The sequence below is a fragment of the Tympanuchus pallidicinctus genome, unplaced genomic scaffold, assembly GCF_026119805.1.
Source record: "Tympanuchus pallidicinctus isolate F22 unplaced genomic scaffold, pur_lepc_1.0 scaffold7, whole genome shotgun sequence".
Taxonomy (NCBI): domain Eukaryota; kingdom Metazoa; phylum Chordata; class Aves; order Galliformes; family Phasianidae; genus Tympanuchus; species Tympanuchus pallidicinctus.
The window spans coordinates 9,706,835-9,732,438 of record NW_026294791.1 but is presented as its reverse complement, the minus strand read 5'-3'; the positions used below and the strand labels follow the sequence as shown (position 1 = coordinate 9,732,438).

Here is a 25,604-nt window from a genome sequence, read left to right as displayed (position 1 = left end):
TATCCTTTTTTTTTTTTTTAATGTCTGTTTCTATGGGAACTGAGGAGACATAAACAGACAAAACTGACTCACTTCTGGTTGCAGGTTTTTCTTCTGCTTGCATTTCCATGGAGACCAGGCTCAGCAAGTAAGGTTAAATTAATAAAAAGCAATCAAACCTGTATATGTGATTTTTCTCCTTTAAAATGAAATGGTATTTTTGTCAATTCTTGTTCAGAGAGCTGAAATGTGTGAAAGAAATTGATCTTTTTAGGAGGGTTTGGAATGCACGTGCTCTTTCTCATCTCACTGTACGTGTGATGGTATGCAGTGTGGGTACAACTGTTGTAGCTTGAGTTACAGGCATTGCTGCCTGTCCTGTGTAAGGGAACTGGTCCCGCATACTCTGACATCTGACCTCTTTCCTTTCTGTTCTTTAAGGGCAAGTGAAAAGGCATTCAGCTGGTGTGTGAGCAGCCACAGAGACAAACTCGTGCCCTTTGGGGTCTGCAATAGCTTTGTGCTCAGACCTTTGGCTGTGGGATTACTGCACTGCTCACCTCTGCCAGAAGAGGGAAATGCAGAGTGCTCCTACAAAAATAGCATTTCAGGGCCAACTCAGCTTGGTGTTGAGAGCATAAATCTCTGATGAGAGTGGCTGGAACTAAGCTGGCTGGATTTATGGTTAGGTGCAAGAGAGAGTGTGTCCTTTTCTAGCATAGAATTACAGAGCGCTGGTGTCCATATTGTGAGGGGTGACAGACTGATGGTGATCTGATTTCAGTTGTTCTCTATCTGTGGCCTTAGCTGTAGGGGTGTGTTTGCTTCCTTACAGTAGATCTTGTTGCTGCTCTGTCGGTTGAAAAACCTGATGGCTGTTAACCTTGGGCATTAGGTTTGTGGCATTTTTTATTTTTATTTTTAAGCTTTTAGACAGTATTTTGCAATTGTTTGAGCTTTCTGCAACAGCTGCTTTAAGGCCTGTTTCATTTGCTCAGCTCTTCTGTAGTCTGTGCTAGTGCTGTGCTTCACCAGAACTGGTAACGAGGGGTTGGAAAGCTCTCGTAATTAGGTCCAGCTACAGATTTAAGGAACTTCTTTGCTGCTGTTCAGATGCTTTAGGGATTGATGTATCACAATGATAACTTTCTGAAATAAGAGTTCAAAACAGGAAGTAATATTATCGTGGCAGCAGTGAATGTTAGAAACAAAAGTGTAAAAATAGATGTTGAGACAAGTTGCCAGAATACCTTAACTTTTCTAAGAAATCTCCTATTGGACTGAAACGTGTTCAGCCTGAAATTAGAAACCTCTGAGCGTTGCTCTGCTGGCTGGTTCTCTTATCTGGGCAGAACACTGGAAAATAGATTTAATACCCGGAAATTGCTGTCGGTGTTCAGGTTACTCTGTCCTCCCTGTTAAGTTGCCAGAACAGGGAGCACAGCTGAGCTTGAATTCCCAGAGCTCATGAAGCACAGCTGTGGTGGTATCTCTGTGTGACTGCAGGTGGATGCTCCCAGTGCCCCCTGGTGAAACACCCAACAGTGCCCAGCCACGCTGTCCTGGGCTCCTTGCTGCTTGTCTGTAACATTGCTAGACAGAACTGCTGGGGCAACTCCTGAGACTTCAGGAGTGCAGGGGCAGGTGTGGGAAGGGCAGCACAGCACCACGAGCCCCCACAGGCTGAGCAGTGGCATCGCTGTGCTCGTACTCAGGCTTGTAAGGGGCTGCACTCGGTGTCAGCCAGGAGCTGAAGTTGCACCCTGACAATTCTCTAGAGGTCAAAGTCAGCAAGTGCCCATATTCTGTGAGGCACAGTGCAGTGAAAGCTCTTCACCTCTCAGCAAATGCTCTGCAGCTGGGTGCTTTCAGAGGTGAAAGGACTCATTCATCCCAGCTGCCTGCCAGCCCCTTGGTGCCGGGTTCAGCTGGAACAGTACCTCCCTGTGAAGGCCACGTCAGCCGCGCTGCTGAGCTGCTCCTGCCTTTCCTCCATCTCCTCTCTGCTTATCCCAGTGACGTGCAGATCGCTGCCGCGGCTGTTGAACCCTAAGGTATTACTGGTCTCACTGGGAGCTCCACCACAGTGCTCGTTTGGTAGACTAGATCTCTGTGCCCTGTAATAGGGGTGGGCTGGCACTGAGATTCCTTCCTGCTCATCTGGATTCTGCTTCATGTCCCATCTGCTGATGTTACTGGTGCAATAGCTTCCCGCACAAAAGGGTTCATAGTGGATTGTCTGGAGCGGGACGAGCTGTTCCTGCTGTGGTCTTCCGTCCATCGTGGCCTCAGTACTGATCCTGACTGTATCTGCAGCAGTTAGGCAAGTTTTGGAAAAGCAGTTTTTCCTCTATTGTTGCATTCCACCAAGGTGCTTTTGTTCCTATACAGGTTATTCTTCTCACATGAACTGCTTGTCATCACAGCCTCAGGCTGAGGCAATGAACTGGGCAGACCTGGGCACGGCTGGCAAGGGCAGCCCAGCCAGACCATGTTTGGTTCTTAGTGTTGTGAATGACCATACCCTGGACAGTCCAGACACCTGCATCTGAGAGTATGAATTTAGCTATTCTTTCTCTGTTCCAAAAATGACAAACCAGAATGTTGGCATTTTTGGGAGCTTAAAGGCAAGCAACATAAATGCTTTTAACTTTTTTTTTTTTTTTCCAAATGATGCTGGGGTCACTCCTACTTTAATTTACTCCTGTTACAGTGTGTCCTTTTGTTCTTTTAGCTGTCTTCCTGTTGCTTTCCAGCATTAGGAATGCTGATTGAACCTAAGGTCCATCTGAGCTGAGTCAGTATCCCCTTAAGTTCTGGAACCAACAGAGTTAACACGATGTAGCTATGGAATGCTTTATTAGGAGTGAAAACACAATGGCTTGGAAATCAGTTCACGTTGAATTTCTCAGGCAGGTAAGTAGCTGATGGCTTCCTACATACTAAGGCTAAGCAGGATGTGATTGACACATTAATGTTGTATTAGTGCAGTTGCATTTTTTATTTTTTTTTTTAATCTTGGTCAGAAGTGAATCAAATTCTTCACAGCAGTAATACTACAAAAGTATTGCTGTTCAATTGTGATTGTGTGTGGAGATCCAAATCAAAAAGATGCACTGAGGCACATTGCTTAGGATGAAGGGCAGTAGCCTAAATAGACTTGACTCAAGAAGGCTGAGGAAGCAGAGGCACGGGGAGCTGAAATTATTCCATGTCACACAGCAGCTCAAGGGCACAGCTATGAATAGAATAAAGGTCTCCAGGCTCCTGATCCAGCATCCATTTAGCCAAAGGAGGCTTGTTTCCCTGTAATGCACATCCTGCTTCTGCTAGGTGCAGAACAGTAATATGCTGAAGTCTCTGGCTCGGGGCTGAGATTTCTGCTGATATTTGTAAAAGCACGGCAGGTTTCCAAGTGCAGTGTCAGTGACACAGCTGGTGAGGGGATGGTTTGCAGGGGCAGTGTTGGTGGCTGGGTGTGAGCCCTGTAATTAGGGGATGATGCAGCTGGTTTTACTTGCTGGTGAGATGTGCGAGTGCCTGAGCAGCTGTGAGTGGTGCTGTGGGGTTATTCAGCCTTCAGGTGCACCACATCAAAGGCACCACACTTGCTGCTTTCTAGCTGCATTAATCTGCCTTCTTTTTAAATGGGAAAGTGTAATTTTTGCTCTCCATACTCAAACATGAGACTTGGGAAATAATGGAGCTGTTCAGGCGGCTTCAAGCATAGCAGTCACTGGTGCTGTAGGTATAATTAGAAATCTAATTACTGTGAATTTAGTTGCTAAGACTTTTCTGCCTTCTGAGGCTTGTCCCACACATTTCTGTCACGTTCTAAATAGAGCATCTGTGCTTCCCCATTGTGCTGCTGGGAAATTAGTAACGCTGCTTTTGGTTGCACCGTTGCTGCAGTCTCTGCTTAGAAGTGCCTTATCTGAGCATTGGAAAAGCTTTTATTATTTTAAAATGTGCTTAATTGCAACATTAATTTCTATGCATTTCAGAGCCGTTGTGTTCAGGTCCGGTGCTTTATTAGAAGCAGAAGCGTGAGTTAATGCAGCGTAAAGATTGCAAATTGAATTGTTGTTAAAGAACTGCTAATTTTGAAGGGATTCTCTGTATTTATTTCATATTCAGGGGTGATTCAGATGTGGCATGGATACTTCCACGCCTTCAAAGCAGGGGTTTGCACCTTGAGAAACAGGCTCTATTGGTGCTTAGAAGAGCTACAGCACATTGTAACATTGCTTCTCCTTGCTGCAACAAACTAACAGAGCTAGTTTTACAATTACAGTTCATTGTATCTGTGAGGAGAGACCTCCTGGCCTGAGAATAGGTGGAGTTTCTTGGGGCAGTGACTCAAATGCTTCACTAATTGAGTTGAAAATAGCACAAAGGAGGATTGGCGTTTTCCGTCCAATCCCTCCCCAGGAGCTCGGGTTGATGTGCCTGCAGCGCACAGCTCTGGTATCCCCATCGTTTCTGCCCGTGTGAGGAGATCCTTGGTCGGTGTTTTACACTTGTCTGTTCCAATAAGTGAGGATGTTTAAAAAGGCACATCGTGTCTCAGCTTCAGGAGCATACAATACTGTGATCTTTGTCTGGGGAGTCTGATTACTGCTTCGATTTCTGATCTGATTTTTGTTGTTGGTAGGTGCTTTAATCTTCCAAAGACTAAATAATGTGATAGCAGAGGTAATACAGATTGAATTCAGGTTGTGTGGGACTGGAATGCCTTCTGCCGAGCCCGTGTTTAAGCAGGTCTTCCTCTGACTCATATTCAAGTATGCTGGAAAATTCATTCATGCCGTGGATGGGAACAGGAAACTGATCTGGTGAGAAGATGCAGGAGCTGCCTATCCCCTCCCGCTCCTGCTCTCTAGGAAATGTCTCCATCTTTAGGAAATTCTCAGTCCATGTCAGCACCACTTAGAAGGTGTGCAGTCGGGCTGGGGGCCGTGGGCTCTGCGATGTGCGGTTGTGGCAGGGACCACTTGAGGGCAGCAGCTGTCTTCTGCTCGACCCTCTGGGATACCCTATGCTGTCGGAAGCTGTTGCAGGTGGAGAAAATACGACTTCAAACAAAGAAAATTACAGCATTGTTCTTTTTTTCTGCAGTTACCAAGTGGCAGCTGGCCATCCCCTGGGTAAACTTCAGTCAATGCTACTTTAAAAACAAAGCAAACAAACAAAAAATCTTCTCTGGCATTGTTTGTTCTCAGAGTAACTTCATTTGGAGACCAGATTAGTCAGCTCTTTATCCATTCAGGTTTTGAAAATCTGGAAGAGACCTCATAGCCTCTCTGTATTGCCTTATCCAGTGCCTTGCTGTCTTGACCGTGAGCTGGTTTTTCCATACGCCTGGTCAGGATTTATGTTCATTGCTTCTCTGCCCCACCATGCAATGCTTTAGGAACCAGGCTCTGTTTTCTTGATGACCTTCTTGCAGGTGCTGCAGGGCAGCTGTCTTGTCTTCCCAAAGCTTTGTCTTCTCCTAAGGCTAAGCAAAGCCTTCCTTTGTTGCACACATCAGCATCCAGCGGGGTGCTGCACAATCATCTGCACACCCCCTTGTTTGTTTGTAGGCCTCTCTAGAGATTACAGGTCTTCAAAGCTACAGGATGGGAAATGGTGTTGCTGTCACAAAGCACAAAGGCCCTTTGCTTCTGAAGAGGCTCAGTCCAAAAGTTAAGGGAGTGAGAACAGAGGGGTGATCCAAAAACCAGACTTCAGACAGCAAGCCCCCTCTCTGGGCAATCTGTTCCATGTGCAGTTCCTTCCCAGTGAAACACTTTTCCTTAATGTCCGGTCTGACCCTCATGAGTTGGCCTAAGTGACCTTTAAAAGTCCCTTCCTGCTCAAAGGACTCTGTGTTTCTAAACTTTTGGCCACTGTCTCCTTCTTCCCCCAAAGGGCTCAGAGGATGAGGTGGGCATTGGGAGTGTTTTCCACGTGTCTGCTTTTATCCCTGCAAATGTAATTAGATAGAAAGCGAAGTTCCAAAGGCCGTGTGAGAATACAGTATTCCAAGATAATCAGGGCTTTATCTTCAACTTCCAGAGCTCAACAGATGAGAAAGTTGGGGAGGAAAGGCAGTGGCAGTGCGACACTGGTAATTTAGTCTCCAAGTCCTTGGCAAGCAGCTATTTGGCAAGCTCGAACTAACAAAGAACTATTTGGAAGAAGGGTGGATATTGCAGACTGTTGTGTGATCAGCCGTCAAGGACTGGTGTGAATATGATGGCTGCAAGGAAAGCCTTGCGTGTGATAACTGCTTCCCTCTGCAGAAGATAGTGCTGCTGGAAATAGCTGGGTCAGATGCTTACACTGCTGCATTGCGCTCCTTTCACTGCTGCCAGCTGTTCATGGCAGGCACGTCTGCATTGTGAAGACAGCGTGGGGATGTTTGGTGTGCTGAAAGCAAGTTTGCTCTTTACTGACGTGACTGCAAGTTTGGGTTTGCAGCCTGCTCCAGGGAGAAAGGTGGGTGATGGCAATGTATTGCATCCAAGAAAACGGGCGCCTTCAAGGCTTCTCTTCTAGACTTGTGTTTGTTTTTTTCCAATCCTTTTCAACATTTCTGTTGATTCTTCAATAGAATCCAACAGGTTCTTCAATAGACTCCAGTAGAACGCAATCCATCTTTCTGATCTTCTTTCTACATCCCTCCAGTTCCACAGTTCCAGTTCCAGGGTTCCCCATTTAGCACAGCTGTTATTCTCCAAATAATTTTGGGATAGTTTATTGCCTTTATTCATCTACTTTCTGAGTCCTTTTAGCCAACTGTGCATGACTGTCTTAGTTTGCAGTGACCTCACTGATAGGAGTGGTTGTCTCTTTTCCACAGCAGCTGTTTGTTGGCCTTCAAAGGTGGGATTTCTAAAGCGTGCAAGCTGATGAGCCACACAAATGCCAAAATCTTCTTTAAGAGTTGAGAATGCAATATATTCCTCTCCTAAGCTGGTTTCTCTTAAAAGAGCTTTTATCAGTTCCTCAGCATATGCTTTATAAAACATTTTAATTAAAATAGAAAAAAATCCTTGTATTTCCTTTATCCGTATCCAATGGGAGCTATCAGGATGAATGTTTCCAGAAGGCTTCGTTTTGCATTGATTGCTGTGTGGTTCCCTTCCTACATCCTGTGCAGTGTGAAGCCTGCACTCTGGAATGTCTGCCTACTCCCATAAAATATTAGGGGGAACGTGGCTATATGCTATGGCGTATAAATCCCATGCAGTTGCATGTTGGACATTCTTGGACAGGATTATGATCATATGCAGCTTTGTGTATATCAGAAGTTTCATTTAGAAGACAGGAGCAAATCCAAAACCATTGCTTTTAATCTCTCTCTTCTCCCATGATGCTTTCCAACCAATTTCCAGGCAATGGTTTTGGATTTACTTAAAGGGCAGTCATACAACCGTGCAATATCCTGAGTTGGAAGGGACTCACAACAGTTTTGAAAATGCTGAAGATTTCTGGATGAATGCAGGGCAGTTGTACCATGGAGAAGTTCAGTTGCTGTGACTGTAACCATCGTGGGACTTGGGCTGAATAGAAGATGTGGCTTCTGCTACACAGCATTTATTGCTGCTCTGATGTTACATTGAAAATAGAGGTCTTGAGGAGCCGATCGGTTTTACTGATAACCCTTCAGTTCTTTCAGTATTTCTGTTGTGTTTTCCTTTTCCTGGCTCTCCAGATTGTAGCCCAGCTACTTTGCCTCACTGGCAGTAGGAACAGCCAGGAATGAGAGCTAGAACTGCAAGGTGGTTTTCTTTCCTGTTGTATAACAATTCAGTTGCCATCTCAGATACTTGAGTAAATATTTAACTTGTAAGCTGATTGTCCTGTTTTGTTTTTCTGTAGATTCATGTTTTTCACTTCCGCCAATATTTATTTTCCTGATTATCTTATCTTAAACATTGCTACTGATGTTAGAAGCTGTGTGTTTCAACAGTGGCCACTCAAAATATTTTCCTTTATAGGAAATTGTAGAAAACAGCCTTGGGAAGAGCTGCAGAAAGTCTTTCTCCAGGCCTCTAGAAATAATATTTTTAACATAATTTCATGCCAGCGTATGTCAGAAGTACTCTATAAAATGTGATTGAAACTTGGACAATTTATCCCATTGCTTAATTGTTCTTCCCTGTAGACTGATTTTTCCTGACGTCTGCCCTAAATCATTTTGACTGCAGTCAAGTCAATGAAAAGCTTTTCTGAACATCCTTTTCCTCTTCTCAGCGTGTCTTTACACGTTCTAGGCTGGTAGTCTTCTCTTTGGTCTTGTTTTCTTAAATCTTCTAGACTCTGTCCGTCTCATTGCTTTTCTTCAGACATTGCAGTTTGTGAATATGTTTCTTGGAGTGTGGCACTGTGTTAGAATGTTGTTTTTGGAAGCTTTGTATGTTTGAGCGGAGCAAAATGTGGCTCGCAGTTTTAATCTCGTTCACGCTTTTCGGTGCAAATGCGTTGGGGTTTCAGTCTTGTGGTGCTGATTCAGGTAAATTTGTCATTCTCTGTAACTCATAAACACCACTATAGCCCACACCGTGCCTATTTGCCAAGATTCAAATATTTGTGTGGTTGCCCTGTTGCTGTTGCCCTGGGTTGTATTCAAACGTGGTTCTGCTCTGATGGAAGGACACGAAACTGTTTTGATGTGTTTGGGAGGGAAAGCAAACATGCTAGCCCCAGGGTTATGGTTGGTAGTTATCACATTCCAAACAGAAGACAAATACAAGCTTTTCAGACAGGATTAATTCATAGGGTAGGTTCTTGATATGTAATTTTAGCTGTCTAAGGTAAGATTAAGAGCTCTGATAAATTACCTCTCAGTAATGGCACAGAGTCCTTCCCAGGTGCCTCGGTCTGCCCTTGCTCTGGTAGGGTTTTGTTGCAGGAATCTTGAACCATACTCTGGTAGTGCAATTGCTGCATGCTCTGTAATTCAAAGAGAAGCAGGGGAGTCTCCAGACCAGCTCCTCAAGGTTGTGAGGAGCTTTAGGGTCCAGCTTTAAGGGTCTCATAGTGTGTGGAGGGTGATAGCTGCTTCAAGAAAGCCTTGTTTCTTCATGATATTGGTTGATCACTAACAAAGTAATGGATTCTGTTTTAATGTTGTTCACTTTGAGAGCTCTGTGGCTAATTAAAGTTCAAACCTAGTAAGTTCAAGGGAAAATTTTAAACTAAAAAGCTATGAGTTGGTCATAAGTTGAGTTCTAAAAGCCAGCTGCAGATAAAGGATTGTTCTGCATGGATCAGCTGTTCCTCAGTAGTGAGAGGGTTTCTTCTCCTTTTGATACTGAGGATTTTGTTTTTTCTGAAGGCAAGTGGTGTGTAGTTCTGGATCACACACGAATGTTTATATCCACAGTTCCATATTGAGATATTGACTGTAACCTCACCATCTGGTTGAAGCGTTCACCACTTTTGTGTTTTTCCCTTCTCACTGCTTGTTCATTCAAACATTCCATGATGGATGCTTGTGCTTCAAATCAAGCTCGGGAGCCTTTTTAGCCCTATAACTCTCCTAAAGATCTTCACATCTTCCCTTGCTTTCCAGCTGGGCGCCACAAGGGCCGTGTCTCCTGAAGTTCGTGGCTTGCCTTGAGGCTCCATTTACAGTGATATTCTTTGAGTGATCCAGAAGATATTGCTGTAGTGCTGACTGGCTCTGGGCTTCTAAAGGAGTTGGTGTTCAATTTTCTCTCTCTCTTTTTTTTTTTTTTTTTTTAAAGGCTGAAACTGTCACTTTGCCAACCACAGTAAAAGGTCTGGGGAAAAGAATTAAATGGGCTTCATAACCTACCCCAAATCTTAGTGTAAAGAAGCCAACAGACTTGAAAGTTCTCCACAGGAAGCTAGATAGCTGTTACAGCTATGTAGGTGTTCTTGGTGGCTGCGTTGGGTGTCTGTGACGGTCAGAGCTGGGCTTCGTCTTCTGCTATTCGACTTTGTAACAGTAGAGGGTACTGTTGTTGTAAGATACACTTATTATTTATTATCTTCCAAATGATATATGAGCATGGAGCTTGGATTTTTTATTTTTATTTTTATTTTTTTTTGCTCCCAATATATTGGTCATTGGAACAGCTGATGTGCTACTGCACCATCCTCTTTGGTTCACCTCTCTGTCTTCATCTCAGTCATTTATGAATTTTCCAAGTGATTTTGTGGACAATCCCTTAATTTTCTTAAGTCAGCATGAATGTCTTCTCACTTTTTGCTGCCACAAAAAGTGTTCAGAAGATGCATTTTCTGACACAGCTTGCTTTTCCTTCAGTGCCACGCTCCTGATTTGTCCTAGGTTGAGGCATTCGTTACTGTGGGCAGCTTTGCAGAGAGTTGTCCTTCTGAGCATGAGAAATAATGATGGTTTGGGGACAGAGCTGCAATTATTCCATCTCTTTTGTTGAACAGCCTTACTGCAATCTTTCCTCTTCTGTTTTATTTGCCACATTCTTAGGCAGTGTCTGGCCCTTGTTCACCATAGAGTTGTGTTTTATTTGAGTGTCGACAGGTGTGCAGTTATTTAAGACCCGCTTTTAAGGAATGTTACTGCTTTGCCAGGGACCATTTGAGTTCTGTGGAAAGGACCTGAGCTTTCCAAAACTGAGTTTCTGAGGGTACAGTTACACGGGATGTTGACTTTGGTGGCAAACCTGCTGTAAGTAACGACGTGGTTGCTTTTTTTTCTGGGAGATTCTTGGTATTTTTTTGTCTCATACTTTTTCAGTGATCTGATTTATAGCCTCCACCCCGTGAGCAGTTGTCTTGGCACAGATGTGGTGGGGAGCTGCAGTGATGTGCTGGAATGCACAGAGTGAGAATGGCCTTTATTTTGCTTTGTTGCCAAAGTACTATATAAGTACACCTTGAGGCTGGTGTTAATTTTGGATTGGAATTGGTAATGCTGATGGGAATGAAACATCTGCAGTTTGGTCACAGCCATATGCCGACTGTACCATAACTGACTTACGTTGTTGGGCATCTTAGTATGGGTTTATCTGTTGTCTTGCTGGTGAGAAATGCTTCTTTACACATCATGTTTTCCACTTGTCAGAAGAGACCCCTTGTAGGTACAGATGGATCCCGGATTTGTCAGCAGAGTGGGAGCTTAAATGAGTTTGTTTCTCAAAGTTCTCCAACTGCAGTGTAAATTCATTGGTGAAAGTCTGTACAAAGACAAGCTTTTAGTTTAATCCCGAACTCTGGAGAACTGCTCTCTTAATTTGTCTTCACATACATTTTTGTGTGTTTCTGGGATGGTAGGATAGCTTTTGGGAAGACCTGGCCTCTGCTTGGGAGAGGAAAACAGGAGATAAATGTCTGGCAGGGGTTGGGCTAAGATGGAGAGGGAGCGGGTAGAAAGGTGTTGGTATGCTTCTGGGCTTTGGCTATGGGAAATGCTGCTAGCACTGGTTATAAACAGGTTTTGAAATGTCACTTACACTCTTTGAGCTTCAGCCCTAGCCCTTGTTTTTATGGCTTGCCTTGAGCCAGCATTCTCTGTCCAACTGACGGCGTGGCAGGCAGTGTCAGCCAGCTGCAAGGCAGTGGGAGACCAAAGGGAACAGCCTTCTGGCAGCTGGACCTTTCAGCCTTGGGATGGCTCAAAGGAAGAGGCACAGGGGATGTGTTTGAGGCTGTCAGCTTGGGGCTGGGCCTTCTGCGTCATCGCTGGTTGATTATGCACTGTTCTTCTCCAGTAGTAAAGATGCACATGACTAAGATTCTCCTGAGATTCCCCTCTGCTCAAGGCTAACAACCCCAGCTCTCAGCCTCCCCTCCCATGGCAGATGCTCCGATCCTTTAATCACCTTAGTTAATTGCAGTGTGCCTCTGGCAGTTGGAAGTCCAGAGCTGGTCCCAGTGCCCAGCTGGGGCTCAGAGGGATCCCCTTCAACAGCCGTGGGTTTCTGCCCTGCACAGCCCAGGCTCTGCCATAGGGATGTGGTGATGGCTCGTGTTCCACGAGTTGTCTGCCAGGACCCCCAGGTCCTTATCTGTGAAGCTGATTCCCAGTGGGTTGGCACCCAATGTGTGCTGGTGTATAGAGTTATTCCTCCCTGGGAGCAGGACTTTGCATTTCCCTTTGAATTTCATGAGACTTCTATCTGCCTGTTTCTCCAGGCCCTTTTTCATTTATTTGTTTCTTTATTTTGCCAGCAGGTCTGCTGTGTGATTCATCAGCAGTTCCATGCTGTCCTTACTCTTCCTTTTGTGGCTAATATACCTGTGAATGGGACTCTTGAAAGCAGGTCCCTGAGCAGGCTGAAATCTTCTCTCCTAACTGATGTTTACTGGTGCATATGTTTCTAATGCGTGTTGGGGTTATGTACTTGTGCTGGTGGTCTCTTTGATTCTTATTGCTGCATGCAAAATTTCCCTAGTAAAAACTCCATCTAGTTAGATGTCATTTAACTGAGACTCTTGCCAGACCCATTGCCATCCACTTATGGATGGGGATTTAAGCCTGGCGATTGGGCTTAAATTTGCACAGTGTAGCAATGCAGCGGGTTGTGCTGAAGTCACAGTGTAGCCCAGAACACTCCTTCGTGGTAAAGCTATCCTGTGTGTATCCAGAGAAGAAAAATTGGCTTAGAGGATTTGCTGCACGATTAGCCTAGGAATTATATAGGCTATTGTGTTCCTGCTGCTCCAAAATGTTTTCAATATCCACATTAATAAGTTTTATATATAGCATAAGTGTGCCCAGTTCATAACAGGAGTTTGGCAAGGGATCCAGCTGCCTTCTCAGAAGCGATTTTTCTACTCAGTGGAGTTAATCTGGTACCTTTCCTCACAAGCTGTCTTCTCATACAGTTACCTGAAGGCAGTGGTGGTACAGGCTGGTAGCTCAGGGGAATGCATGTAGTGCACTTCAGTGCTGGACCTCAGGCACTGCAGAATGATACTGCACTTGGTGTTCCTGGTCAGCACAGCTGGTGAAATGCTGGCAGAAATACTTGCCAAGTGATTTGAGAAGGCTCTGCTGGCTGTAAATTACGGCCACCAAATTAGCTTAATTAAAGCCAGCTGTGGGAAAGTGGCCTGCTGCAACTGATAAATCTCATTTCCTTCTCTCGCATGTCAGTGGGCCTGGAGCTGGTGATAACTGCCTGCTTGGATGCAGGGAGGATCTTAAGGTGCTTGCAGTTCTCTTCCAGATGTGCAATTTTGAAGTTGGCTTTTAATCCTGTTTTTGGCTCACATTTCTCCATGTGGAGACCTTGGCCTCAAAATGCTGGGGTTTTGTGTCACGCTGAATAGCATCAATGATGGCTAGGTTGCCATTGCTTGATTTGGCTTGGGAGAATTAACAGGCTTGTTTGTTTTAGTATGGTTGAGAAAGAATGTCGAGGTTATCCAGGCTGGGAAAGATGCTTTTTTACTGAAGCTTTAAAATGTCACAAAACCAAAGAAAGCCGCATCCCCCACACCTCAGCCCCAGACTTTACAAACCCCCAGCTGAAGCCATGTGGGAGCACATGGTTTGTTTTCTCTCAGAGATCAGCAATCCTTTGCATTCGGTGAGCTGGTGCCTCTGGCTTTGCAGTAGCCTGTATTTGCGGAGTGTTCTACTCACTGCTCTTCTGTCATCTGTTCATGTGTGCAGGCAATTTCAGTCAAACCTGTGGCCAAAACGTTGCCCATACAGATTGCTTGTCACACACCAAGAGGCTGTGCTCCATTTCCGATTGGATCCCGGACCTGCCAACGTGGAGCTGTTACTTTGTCACTCAAGTGAAGGTGTGGAGGAGGAACAGCTGCTTTAGAACGAAGCCAATAAAATGACTGTTGCCATTTATGAGGAGTTCTGCTCGTGAAGTAATCCAGGAATGGCGAAACTCTAAAATTTGTGAATCCCAGTGAGCCCATGAAATCCTGGCTGGGAGCGGATGTCAGCAGGTGGCTGGAAATGCTGGTAGGGAATGGGGAAGGCAGGTCTGCCTGAGCGTACAGTGGGTTTTCTTTGTGGAAACTGAGTTCGTATCAGATGGAGTCGCAGCTGGCAGCAATCAGTTGCTGCAAGTTGTAGCTTTTGGTGAGGTTGGCAGTTTCAGATGCACTTTGTCAAAATCAATTGATGTCTCAGCTCTGCTGGATGCTGAGTACTGTTCTGAAGCGAGCTGCTCCTTTGCCTTGATAGATTTATTAAAGCAATGCATTGATCTGGGGTGTGGGATTTTGTTGTATGGGGTTCTTTTTGTGTTGTTTTTTTTTTTGTTTGTTTCTTTTTTTTTTTATGTTGTTGTTTCTCTGGCACAGTATGCCCAGAGAGCTTTGGGTGCCCCATTCTGGAGGTGCCTGAGACCAGATTGGATGGAACCTGGGGAGCCTGAGCTGGTGGAGAGCAGCCAGCCCAAGGCAGGGGTTGGAAGGGCTGGGCTTTAAAGGTCCCTTCCAACCTACCTCTACATTCTATGGTTCTAGGAGATGATTCTTCCAGAGGTGTTGGAAGTCCAATGGACGTCCAGGTGGCCACCCTAAAGGGCGAGGTTAATATGGGTGTTTGAGGTTCACACCCTGAACTGTGGCACTTCTGATGATTCAGAGCTTAAAATTTCTCCTGCTTATTTGAGAGAGATGTGAAGAAAAATATGTAAGCAGATGTTTGACTTCACAAACTTGTGAAATGGAGTTAGGTGCTCAGAAGTTTAATTCCAGTGATCTTAGTCTGGAACTGATGTTTCTTACAGCTTAACCTTCTGGGTTAAATCTGTTTTCTCAGTGGATTTTTCTGCCAAGTCTTAAATTAAAGGGACTCGTTGTATTTTTATATGTGGTGTGATAGGAAGAGCACTTTTCCTTTAGATAATCTCCAGCTGCATTGTCCAGGGTCCCATCGGTGTGATGATCTGCTTCCTCTTGTGTGCTGCTGTTTGAATCACGTCGCGCTGCCCTGCTGTTTCTGCATGTGAAAGTGACCTTCTGCTTTTCCATCTCTGGGTTGTTATTCTCATGTTTTGATGAAGCAAATAATTTCCTCAAATGCTTTTGTAAAAAAAATAAAAAAATAAAAAAAAAAATAGGAAATGAAAATGTGTGTGCAGTTGTTTCGGCTCAGGACAGCATACAGCGTTTGGTACAGGTGTTGAATGCAGTGAGCAGACTGTGATCGTGGAGCTGCGTAGTGAAAGAAGCCCAAGTCACCCAAGGTGCTCCTCAAAGTGTTTGTCTTTGGAAGAGCACATGCTCGGTATCTCTTTGTGTATGGCAGTTACCTATAAAATCATTTACTGTGTTGGACCTATCAAATCCTATTAGCGTGTGTTTTGGAAACTGTCTGAGTTTTAGGATTTGGTGGGTCAGAAACCTCCTCAGATTTTGGAATCAAGCAGGAAAAAAAAAATCAATCCCTTCCTGCTTCCAAACTGCCAAAAAAAAAAAAGAAGTGGTGAAAAATGAATCCAACATTTCTCTCTGTTCAGCATCACCTTTCATGTGGATAAATGGCTTGTCTGTCCTTGTAAGTCAAACGTTGCCCTTTTCTGGCAAAGATGCCTATAAAGAGCTCATGTTCAGGAGTTGTTTTACACCCATACTCTTCCCCTTCCTGCAGTGAGCAGACACGGGAGGCGAGAGGTGTCCCTGTAAAGCTGTCCATAGGAACCTGCTGGCAGTTGTTCTGGCAGCAGGGCCAGATGTTGTCTGCTTTAAGGCTTTGGGAGGCTCTCAGCCACTGGCTCGCTATGCAGAGCAGTAGATCATTTTGAAACAAACTGAGGAATGCGAGTTTCCTGATGGAACTATTTATATTTCTGGAGCCCTGGTTATTGCTTTTGAGGAAGGAGAGGTTTCTGGGAGATAGCTCGGAAAAGCCAACGCACAGAAAAGTTTTATCCATAGCAGGGATGGGGAGGGAAAAACAATTTAATGGCTCTTATAGACATTAAAACAAGAGTGAGTAGAGCATCAGAATAGTTGTTGTCCTAATTGCCATTGATGGCACACAAGTATTTTTCTGTATGTAAAACAGTGAGGATGTGCAGCAGCCTTCCCGAGCTCTTTGATAGCCAGTGGCTGTTCATCACTGTCAGTGTCATTACAGGACTGTGCTTTGAGGTTAAAACTCCATGTAAATAACAGAAATGATTTACTCTTGTACTGTATCCAGTTCTGAATGTTTTCTGTTTGCTGATATCAAAGGTACCAGAAGAAATTTAGACCGCGCTATGAAAGCACAGAACTAACTTCCTCGTGCCAGCGCTACGCAATAAGTTTCTAATCAACACATTTATTTTTAGTTGGAGGCTGAATTTTTTTTTTTCTTATGGACAAATCTAAGGGTAATTTGCTTATCTCATAGCTTCAAGCATGTAGTAAAGAGTAATTATACTTGAATATCTTCTCAGGTTTTCTATATGGAAATTGTTCATTAGTCCAAAAGTTATGTGAAAATTATAGGTGTGAGCACTAAGCAAGAAAACTGAAGGGAGCTTGCCATTTACATTTTTCTAATGATGGCTATAAATAAATACTAACTTAAAATTACCTTAAAAGAATAAGTATTTGTCCAGCAGTAATGTCATCGTTTTTTATTTACTTTTGATTTCAATAGTTTTCTGCTGTAAGACATTTCAGTGGCTTAATTGGTTTGTTATTGAAATGTACTTAACAGTTGGATCCAGCAGTTGCACACAGGGAAATCTAAATGCCATTTCCCCCGTGCCCCTTGATATGTCCCTCATGTACCAATGTACCAGTTGGCTCTTAATTTTAATTATAGAGACACTTCAAGTGTTGTTTTGTTCCTAAGATTATCCCAAAGAGACAACAGTGAACCTGTTAAAATGAATGCGTGGAGGAATTTATGACTTGGAGCTATTAGATGGGGATGCATGTTCTGAAGAAGATAAGTATTCTGAACCTGAGGGAAATGCTTTGATTTGAGTGCACAAGTACTGTTATTTCTTGATTCCTAATAAAAACAGAGATTCGCTGAGAGACAAAACCAACTTCCCTTTGTATTGCCCTGATTGAAGTCTGGTGCTACCATGGATGCTGACAAAAACATTACTGTGCTGAGCTGGAGCTGTGTTCTTGAGCCACATTCTCTTATTTGGTCCTGTGTACTTCCCTAACTCCTAGTATCCACTTTCTGTCTTGCACATGCCTCATAAGCATAGAAGAGAGAGGACTTAACTGTTTTGTAATTCATTGCATGTTCCGCTATGGAATTTGGGTGTCTGAGTCGCTTCTTGATGCTACAGTAAATACAATAAAAATCAAAGCCCAAGTATGAGACTTGGCTTTGGGTAACACAATAAAACTTTGAGCTCCTTAAAATGCTGGGAATCTGTCTGGGATTCACTGAAGGATTTCTCTCTGTCAAGAGTAAAAAAACCTCCTAAGATGCCAACTTTATTGGTTGGGCCTGTTTGTTTTCTTGACTTTTTACAGCAGGTCTGTCTCCAGTTGTGTTCCTCCAAGCCAAGTAGAATTTCTTTGAACTTCCGCAGCATGTTAGTCTTCCCTTCTCCTCTACATGTGGGGACTCTGCGCCCATCCCTGTTGGGAAGGGCAGAGAGCCAGGACAGATCCCAAGGAGCTGTGAATCCCTGATGTTTGTGGCAGAGCACCACATTGTCCGCATGTCCAGGTTTTATTGGTCATGGTAATGCAAAGTTATGTGATGGAGTTAAACAAATGCTGCTTTTGTGAGCGAAACACATCAGCACTTCCTGCTGTCAAACTTACTTGGGCACGACTGCAGACAATAGCAATGTAATATCCTTGTGAAGTGTTGGCCAGCTGGCGCAGGACATCTTTTCATTCACTTCATTCATGGCAGAATAAAGAAAATTGACGTACTCAGAACGTTAGAAAAATACATCTGCTTGGAACATGAGCGTTGTTTCTTGCTTAGTTAATTTGCCACTTCATTACAGCCCTCCTGACAGAAGAGAAACGATGTGCACAACAAGCGTAAGAGCTGGCCCAGCTCCATGAGATCCGTGGAAGAGATTGCTGCATCTTCAAGTAGTGCCTCACTGAGCCATACCTTTGGTTCAGCAAGGGGGCACTGAGAGCTGCTGGAGGGCCACTTTGTAGCTTACCAAGTGACTGGTAGTAACTGATCTCCGGGCAGCCTAGGAGACAAGTGATAATACTTAACCATGTCTGCTGCTAAATTTCTATATCCATAGCTTTCAAGCCTTTGGTCTTTGCAGAAAAAGCAGATGGTTTATTTTTACGGATGAGAAGCACTTGCATCCCAGGATTATACAGGCACAGCGAGGTTACCCATGCTGGCTGTACTTCAGCCTGGCTGGGAGTTCACAGTGGTTGTGTCTATGCTGCCTGTGAGCTGGGTCCCACTCGTGTCCCGTTTTTGTGCCTGCTGTGGTATAATGAAATAATTAAAGTAGTTCTTAAAATAGGGTGAGTCTTTCCCTCCAGTTATGTTGTGGGAATTTAGCACTAGCCTGCTCCTCCATCTCTGAACCAGGGCATACAGGCATCAAATTTACTGTAATAGAATCAGGGCTGCAGCATAGTCTCATTTTAAGCCACTTTAATGAAGTAGAAAATTCAGAGTTTATTGCAAATGTTCTTTACAATCAGATGTTTCCTGTTCCTGAAGATAAGTCCTGTTGCAGAGTGACTGTTCCCTTCCCATAAAGGGAATAAGTTTGAACTCTGATCTCAGGGCTCCCATCAGTTGGAGATGGCACTGGGTTGAAATTGTTCATGGTTTGGTGCCAAGATCTGCAGCCTTTGCACTGGCTGAGTTCTTGTCCTGATATATCTAATTGTGGATACTGAAAAAACTATCTACAATTGAAAGTGTTGGGCACAAGCAGTATGCTCGGAATTATAACTTCTGTGGTCTGCTAGTATGGGAACACAGTGCTTATATAGGAGCACAGGGAGTGTCAGAATGACTGACTGGAGTAATGGGCGGCTGAGAGCATCCTTGGGGCTGTGGCATTAGAAGTGCTCCAGTGACAGTGTAATTAGGACAGAGCCATCTCAGAGCACTTGGAAAAAGGTGGGAAAGTGAAGCTCAGTTGAAGTAGAATACTTAATAGATTGATAGGATGGTATTTATCATTAGACTGAAAACCTGACTTAACCCTTCCCTATATCTGCCTTTAAAGAATGAAATGAAGGATTAGGAATAGAAGTATAACCTCTCTGGTAAAGTTCAAGTAGTGTTGTAAGGAGAAAATAATCTCTGAAGTCTTTCTTATGTTTGGGAAACCAGAGGAACATACATGTCATCTGTTTAAAAAAGAAAATCTTATACCAGTTGTCCTTTCTGTTTTATGTCCTGCCTTTACGTTTATATCTTCTTAATTGGGTGTTTAGATACAGTGTGTTTGTTGTTGTTGTTTTTTTGCCTAATAGTTGTGTACTGCACAGGTTTTCTTTTTACACTGGTATTTTGTTTTGAACAGGAGGTGGTCTCAGACAGATCCTCTGCCCAATGAATCCCCACTGTAATTTGTGCTCTGAGACTGGCACTGCAGTTTTGAGCTTTGTTTTCTGAATAGGCAAAATATAACAGTATATTTCTTTTATTACTGACATCTTTTGGAGAGTTCTGTGCCGTAAGTGTAGGAACTTTCTGTTATAAGCTGTGTGATAGAAAATTGATCTCAAATAGGAAATAAACTGTGAAGGTTAATAGTTTTTCTGATCCTATCCTTTTCATTGCTCACTTGAGAGAGCTGGATGACTGTTCTCAAATTAGTCTTCTAATTCCATGGTAAAAAAGCAGCACAACATTCTTTTCATTCTGACTTAAATAAAATTTTTATTCTTTAATGTTGTTACTGCAGTCGCCACCCCCAGTGCAGGTGATGGAGCTCTGCAGGATATCTGGTCTCAGGTCAGGCTCTGGAGGTAGAAATTACATTGCCCATGATTAACTACGAGCTGCAGTTCTGTAGGAGTCTGAAGTATCTGGAGAGACGGGGAATGAGAAAGTGAGCAGTGAGCATGCATGCAAGAAACCAGCACGGACCTCAGAGCTGTGTGAGGGGATGGATGTGCCAAATTGCAGCCTTATGCTGCGAGGTATTACTGTATTGTTCCCTGTTTGACTTGGGCTGTGGAGCATATTACTGTAATGCTGTGTGATATTGAGGCTGTGTTAAGCCTTTATTATTAAACTCTTATGACTCCTTCGGGACTAATGGTTTGTGGTTTCTCAGGACCATTTCCAAAGCAGCTCACAACCTTTCTTGCTCATTTGTTGTTGTTTTTTGTTTTTTTTTCAACCAGGGAAGTCAGTTTATTGCTTAAGTCTGGAGATGGTTTTTTGTTTTTTGTTTGGTTTTATTTAATAAAAAAGAAAAAAGAAAAAAAAAAAGGAAAAGAAGGATGACAATTTTATTGGTTCAACTTTTTTGGTTTCCAATAGGATGAGACAATTACGTTTTCCGGCATCTCCTACAAACCCTACCATTTGTTGGTCAGGGTCATAACTCTTACAAAGACTCAGATCTTCATTTATTTTCCTTTCATTGCAGACATAGCTGTTCAGAGACTGCAGTAGCAGAAGGCACTGTGAGGAATAGTAGCTAGATGGTTATGTGGTGTCCAGAAATGCCTGGGCCTGAGGTGGCAATCTGCAGCAAGTTGAGTGATTTCTTCTAACTGAGGATGGGACTGTGGCATAGAGTTATCCAGGATGTGGGAAAGCTCGTATTTAACCAAATGAGGGATTTGCAGGGGGCATATGATCATGGATTCCTTAAGGTTAGAATGACCACTAATATCATCTAGTCCAACAGCCAGCCCATCCCCACCATGCCCACCAGGATAGAGGATGCTGGGCTGGAAATGATGTGTGCATATGTGGAAGGGAGATGAGGATCAGGGACTTCTGAAGGCCAGTCCTTGCTCAGAAACGCAATCAATCCTGTACCTGAGTGACTTACTGGGTCTGCATGGTAGCTGTGCTTAAGTGCAACAATGCACGGATCCATCTCCAGGTTGTAGGATTTTCTTGACTTCAGGACAGGGCTGTGCAAATGCAGTTGTGTTCCTTCAGAGGCGAGTCTATAGGATTGCTGGAATAGAGTTAAGTTTGTTCTTGGAGCAGAGTTGAGTCTCTGCAGTTTGTCTTGGAGCTTCTTTCTTCCAAACTGAGCTGAATCCTTGTGTTTCAGCCCTCCTGCAAGAGGGGTTTGCTGGCTCTTCTTGGCCTCAGGGTGACCCAAGGCTGATGAGGTCTCAGATGTTGTTATTCCTGGCACTGAGTGCCCTGTGTGTTTCTCCTGATGGACTGGATCAGATCCAGGATGACATTTGGTTTGTGCCGTATCTTGATTTTTGGTTTGTGCATTTGTTTTTGCTTTTATTCTTTTTTAAACTGCTGTATCCAGTGAAAAAAGATGGTAGGTAACATGAAAACAGATGTAAAAGCTTGACATTGTGGTGCACACAACCCTAAGCTGTGCATTATTGCGTGATGGCTTTCTCAGCCCTCTGCACTTTTATAGTTTCTCCCTTTTAGAAGCGTTAGTGCCAGAAATAAACATGGTGCTTTAATAAAGATCTGTGGTTTTTGAAATCACTCACACTGTAGGGAGCTGACCCCAGTGCAGGCTCAGCTCTGTCAATTTGGTGTCAAAACTGGGAACCTAATGGTCTCACAGAGAGCTGGACTGGAAAGGGGAGCTTGCACACTTACTGCTTGTCATTCTTTTTGCTTGTGGAAGGGTGATAATGTTCTCAGTGAAGGGACTGAAACATTATAGCATTTCTGCAGGTGGCAAGAATTAAATTAATTTAGTGCTTGCAACGCTTTTCAGCTGTTCTTAGATAAGACCTAATATTTTATGCCCAAAATATATATTGGGGAAAATGAATGATGTTTAAGATTGGCATAAGCTACAAAGCAATATTTTATGTTGATAAAAATCTCAACAGTTTTTTACAAGTAGAGCCCCACAGAGATACTTCAGAATTAATTGATGGCAGATGAATTTAACACAGTTAAAGTGAATTAAACCCTTCGCTATTTAGAATAATATAAAAATGTCTGAGTTTTACTCCCAAAAGAGGAAATGCAGTTGTTAAGCCCAGATGGATTTTTATTTTTATTGGAACAAGTTTTGAGACTAGTAATCTTTTTTTTTTTTTTTCCCACTATTTTTTTCAAAACTTTACTACCACATTGTTGGATCCGGGACAGAGCAGACCTAGTTTTCTATGATTATTAATTCTTTAAATAGTTTTAAAACCAGTTAGATGAGTAGTTTGACTATATTGATTTTTAAAAACTTCCGTATTACATTTCTAAGATTTGGAAATTAAGTGCACGGATGATATAGAAAACCCAGTGGGATGGTCCTCTGTCAAGTTACTTTCAGCTGAGCTGGGTAACTGACAATTACCCTCACACAGCCTGTGATTGTCGCCTGCCCAAATGCAGTTAAGCCCCACCTGTTTTTGGCACAGCGACTGATGGTGATTTTTGCCTTGTGCTGCGGGCTTACATGGAGGCCACTGCTGTGATGCTGCAAGTGACGTGGTCAGGTGATCTCCTCTGAGGCTTAAATTGCAAATAAACTTTGAGGAATTCAGTCCATTCATTTAGCGGGAGGCAGGAGGCGGCTCTACGGTCACACGATCCATCACATGAGCCAATGGCTAAAAGTCATCATCAGCCACTGATGAGCGATGGCTGCCATTGTGACTGTGATTAGTATCTGATGTGAACCCCACGTGGCACAATAAGTGGCGTCAAGCAGAGGCTATATTTGCTTGGCTCTTGGCACCCTTCCTGCAAACAGTGCGAAAGTGAAGGGTGGTGAATTGAAATGTGTTCATATGGGAGTCGCTAGCTCAATTAAGGATGTGGAAAGCAAGCTTTATGATGAGGACGAAACATGCACAAAACACTTGGCTTAGCAAACAGCACCAGGGGAAGAGCTAATCTTAATAAAGAAGTGCCTAAATGGGGACAAAAAAATGATAATATATATGATAAGAATTCTGCAGTCAAACAGGAAAGTGTTGTGGTTCAGTTCTGGCAAGATCAACGAAACATATTGAAAATAAAATTATGTCTAAGTGAATAAATTATAGCTACTTTGTTGGGTATTGACCTCATCATTTGTTACGTTCTCCAGTGTTCTGCCGTTGCTGGATGACTGCTGGTTGGCTGGCTAGTGAAGAAGTTCTTTTGTTTCCTCATGCAATGAAGCATAAGGGCATATTAAAGAAAAATAGCAAGAAAATATTACAGCAAGAAACAATACTAAGGAAAAGGGGAAAATGAACTTGTACTCTTGTGTTACAGATTCAGTGGTTCTTTCCTTTGACTCCGTTGGACATACAATAGGCTCAGGTACAACATTGCCTTTTTCTCTCTCTCCCACCTCATGACAAGGCTTCTGTTTGATAGGACACGGTAGCCATGTTGGGAGGCAGGTAACCCACAGTGGATAAATAGGTCCTGGAGGAAGTTTTAACTTAGTCCTAGTGTGAAACAAGGGCTAATGTGTGGAACCACTTCCTCTGCCCAGCTAGGAGGATGACCTGGCCGCGTTACGTGCGTTAGTGCTGCTTTTCTTATGTGAAAGGCATGAGGATGATGTCACCTGCCAGCTGAAGAAAAACTGTTCCAGCTACTGGGAGAGTTTCTCAGTTAAATAAACAGTTGAGTTATTTGGGGAAAGAAATCAGGAATGCTTCCAGGAAGGAGAAAGCAAAAGAGTCGTAGCTCAACAAATAGGGCTGGAAACTTTTTTTTGGTTGGAGGATGACCAGCATTATCAAACCTCAGGGCCAATGCTGCCCGATCTGACTCCTTTTGGAACCCAAGCACGATCTTCAATTCAGCTGAATCAGAAATCAAAAATTCTTTTGTGTTAGAGGCATATGAAATCAGTAACTATTCTTTTGGCTATCAGTAATACATGAACTGTAGCCAAGGCTGCACAATAGCGGGCACCATACTAGATAAAATTCAGTTTACAGTGTATGCATAATAACACGTGAACTGCAAGGGAAAAGCTAAGAATTACTTTCACAATATAAAAAGCCCTTAACACTCAAAAGATGAGGTTATTCACTCTCTTGAAGAAAAGAAAATATAATCCAAGCAAACGTTTCACATTGTATCTTAATTATTAGCCTTAGGCTCATAGGAGGAACATGCTGCCTTCCAACATAGCACCTGTCGGCTGCCTGCACGGTTTGAAAGAGAGCCTGTTGCCTGACACTAACAAAGCTTGGATGCAATTCTGGTTTACTAACCCCAGAGCTAGTGGTAGTAACTTGCTTTGTTGACAGTACCCAAACGCTTTGCTGTCCCTGCACCACTCTCTAAAACTTGTAGCTGGAAGTTGGTCTGCTGTGGATGCATTTTAACTCAGGGTGTAGAGTGGGCATGTTGCCATGCCGATGGGGAGGAAGAACCTCTCTTACTTCCCTTCTGCTGATGTGTAGCAGTCACAACTGAAATGTGTCGCTGCCTTCTGTATTGGATGATAGCTTCTTCCATCTGGGAGGGGGTGAAGTTCTGTAGGTTTGAAGTAAGAAATCTGGGAATAAAATTCAGGGTGGTATTTTATTTTGCTTACAGCTGAGTAAGCCTGAATCAGCATATCTTTACTGGCATGATGCTGGATTGATATTGGTACAACTGAGACCAGAATATGTCCTGGAGTAAAACTTTGAAATATTACCCACTGTGTTTTTTTTTCTAATACTTTTTGGCTTCTAACTGATATCAAAGCAGTTTAACCCTGTGGAGAGCTTCCAGTGGAGGGTATCTTTGGAATTAGTCACATACGTTGTGCTCTGATGTTACCAACAAAGTGGGAGATTTATTTATAAGAAAGAAATTCAACTGCTGCTCCAACTGCTCCATGTTTCGTGGAGTGCTGATAGGAGCAGGGTGGGACACAAGGCTCATATGAGCCAGCAAACTGTCTGAGTCTCTTTGAAGAACGCTGCTCTTTGCTCCGCTTGTGCATTGCAATGCAAGCTTGGGTTGGGTAGGAATAAGACCGTAAAATTTGATCTTCTATTGCACTGCAACCAGATTGAATTTCTTCATTGAAGAAATATGAAGAAAACTCTTATTTGAGAAGGGAGGCTGAAAAACGCCCCAGAGAGCTGTATGTTTATTGCCTTCATATTGAGCATTCTGCATCCATTGTTCTGGGAACGAGCTTGCTCTGTACTGATATGTGTAATAAAATGTGTGATGTCTGTCCAACTGAGGGATAGCTTTCCTTGTTGAACAGGAAGGAGAGAGAGAAAAGCTGTGGCCATTGTGCTTCCGCTGTCCATCCCATCTCACCTTGCTGCAGACCCAGGAAAAGACAGAGCCCAGAAAGAGCCCAAAGAGACAATGGCAGCTGCAGACCCAGCCATTCCCAGTAGGTGACGTTTCAGGTCGGGGTAAGAAGGGGCAAAAGTTGCATACTGTGTAACATAAATACATATGCTCTTTTCTTTATCAGTCACAATTAAACAGCTGCGAATAATATATTTGCTGTTTAAAATAGTCATGCTGTTTAGAACTACTACACTTGACCTTTATTTGCATACTAAACAGCTTTTAGAATTGTTCTTTTGTAGTTGTTAATCACGCTGTGTGAAGGGCAACGTCTTGTTGCAGTGTCTGTATTTATTGGAGCTGGCTGTTA

General features: G+C 43.4%; 1 protein-coding gene across 9 annotated transcripts in view; it reads left to right on the top strand.

The window, feature by feature from the left end:
- The window catches only part of ST3GAL3 (ST3 beta-galactoside alpha-2,3-sialyltransferase 3), a 142,318-nt gene that overhangs the window by 4,740 nt on the left and 111,974 nt on the right, over nt 1-25,604 (top strand). For 3 of the 9 annotated variants that reach the window (XR_008202238.1, XM_052666134.1, XM_052666138.1), the window contains 2 exons: nt 23,246-23,293; nt 25,200-25,334. The exons of 2 other annotated variants lie outside the window; for them this stretch is intronic. Coding sequence is in view for 6 of the 7 variants with exons in the window: in XM_052666134.1 (XP_052522094.1) it covers nt 23,246-23,293; nt 25,200-25,334 (183 nt within the window). In the remaining variant the exon portion in view is untranslated. Of the gene's footprint in view, nt 1-13,869; nt 13,910-23,245; nt 23,294-25,199; nt 25,357-25,604 lie in introns of those variants that run through there. 4 more of the 9 variants (XM_052666143.1, XM_052666136.1, XM_052666137.1 and 1 more) reach the window with 4 other exon arrangements.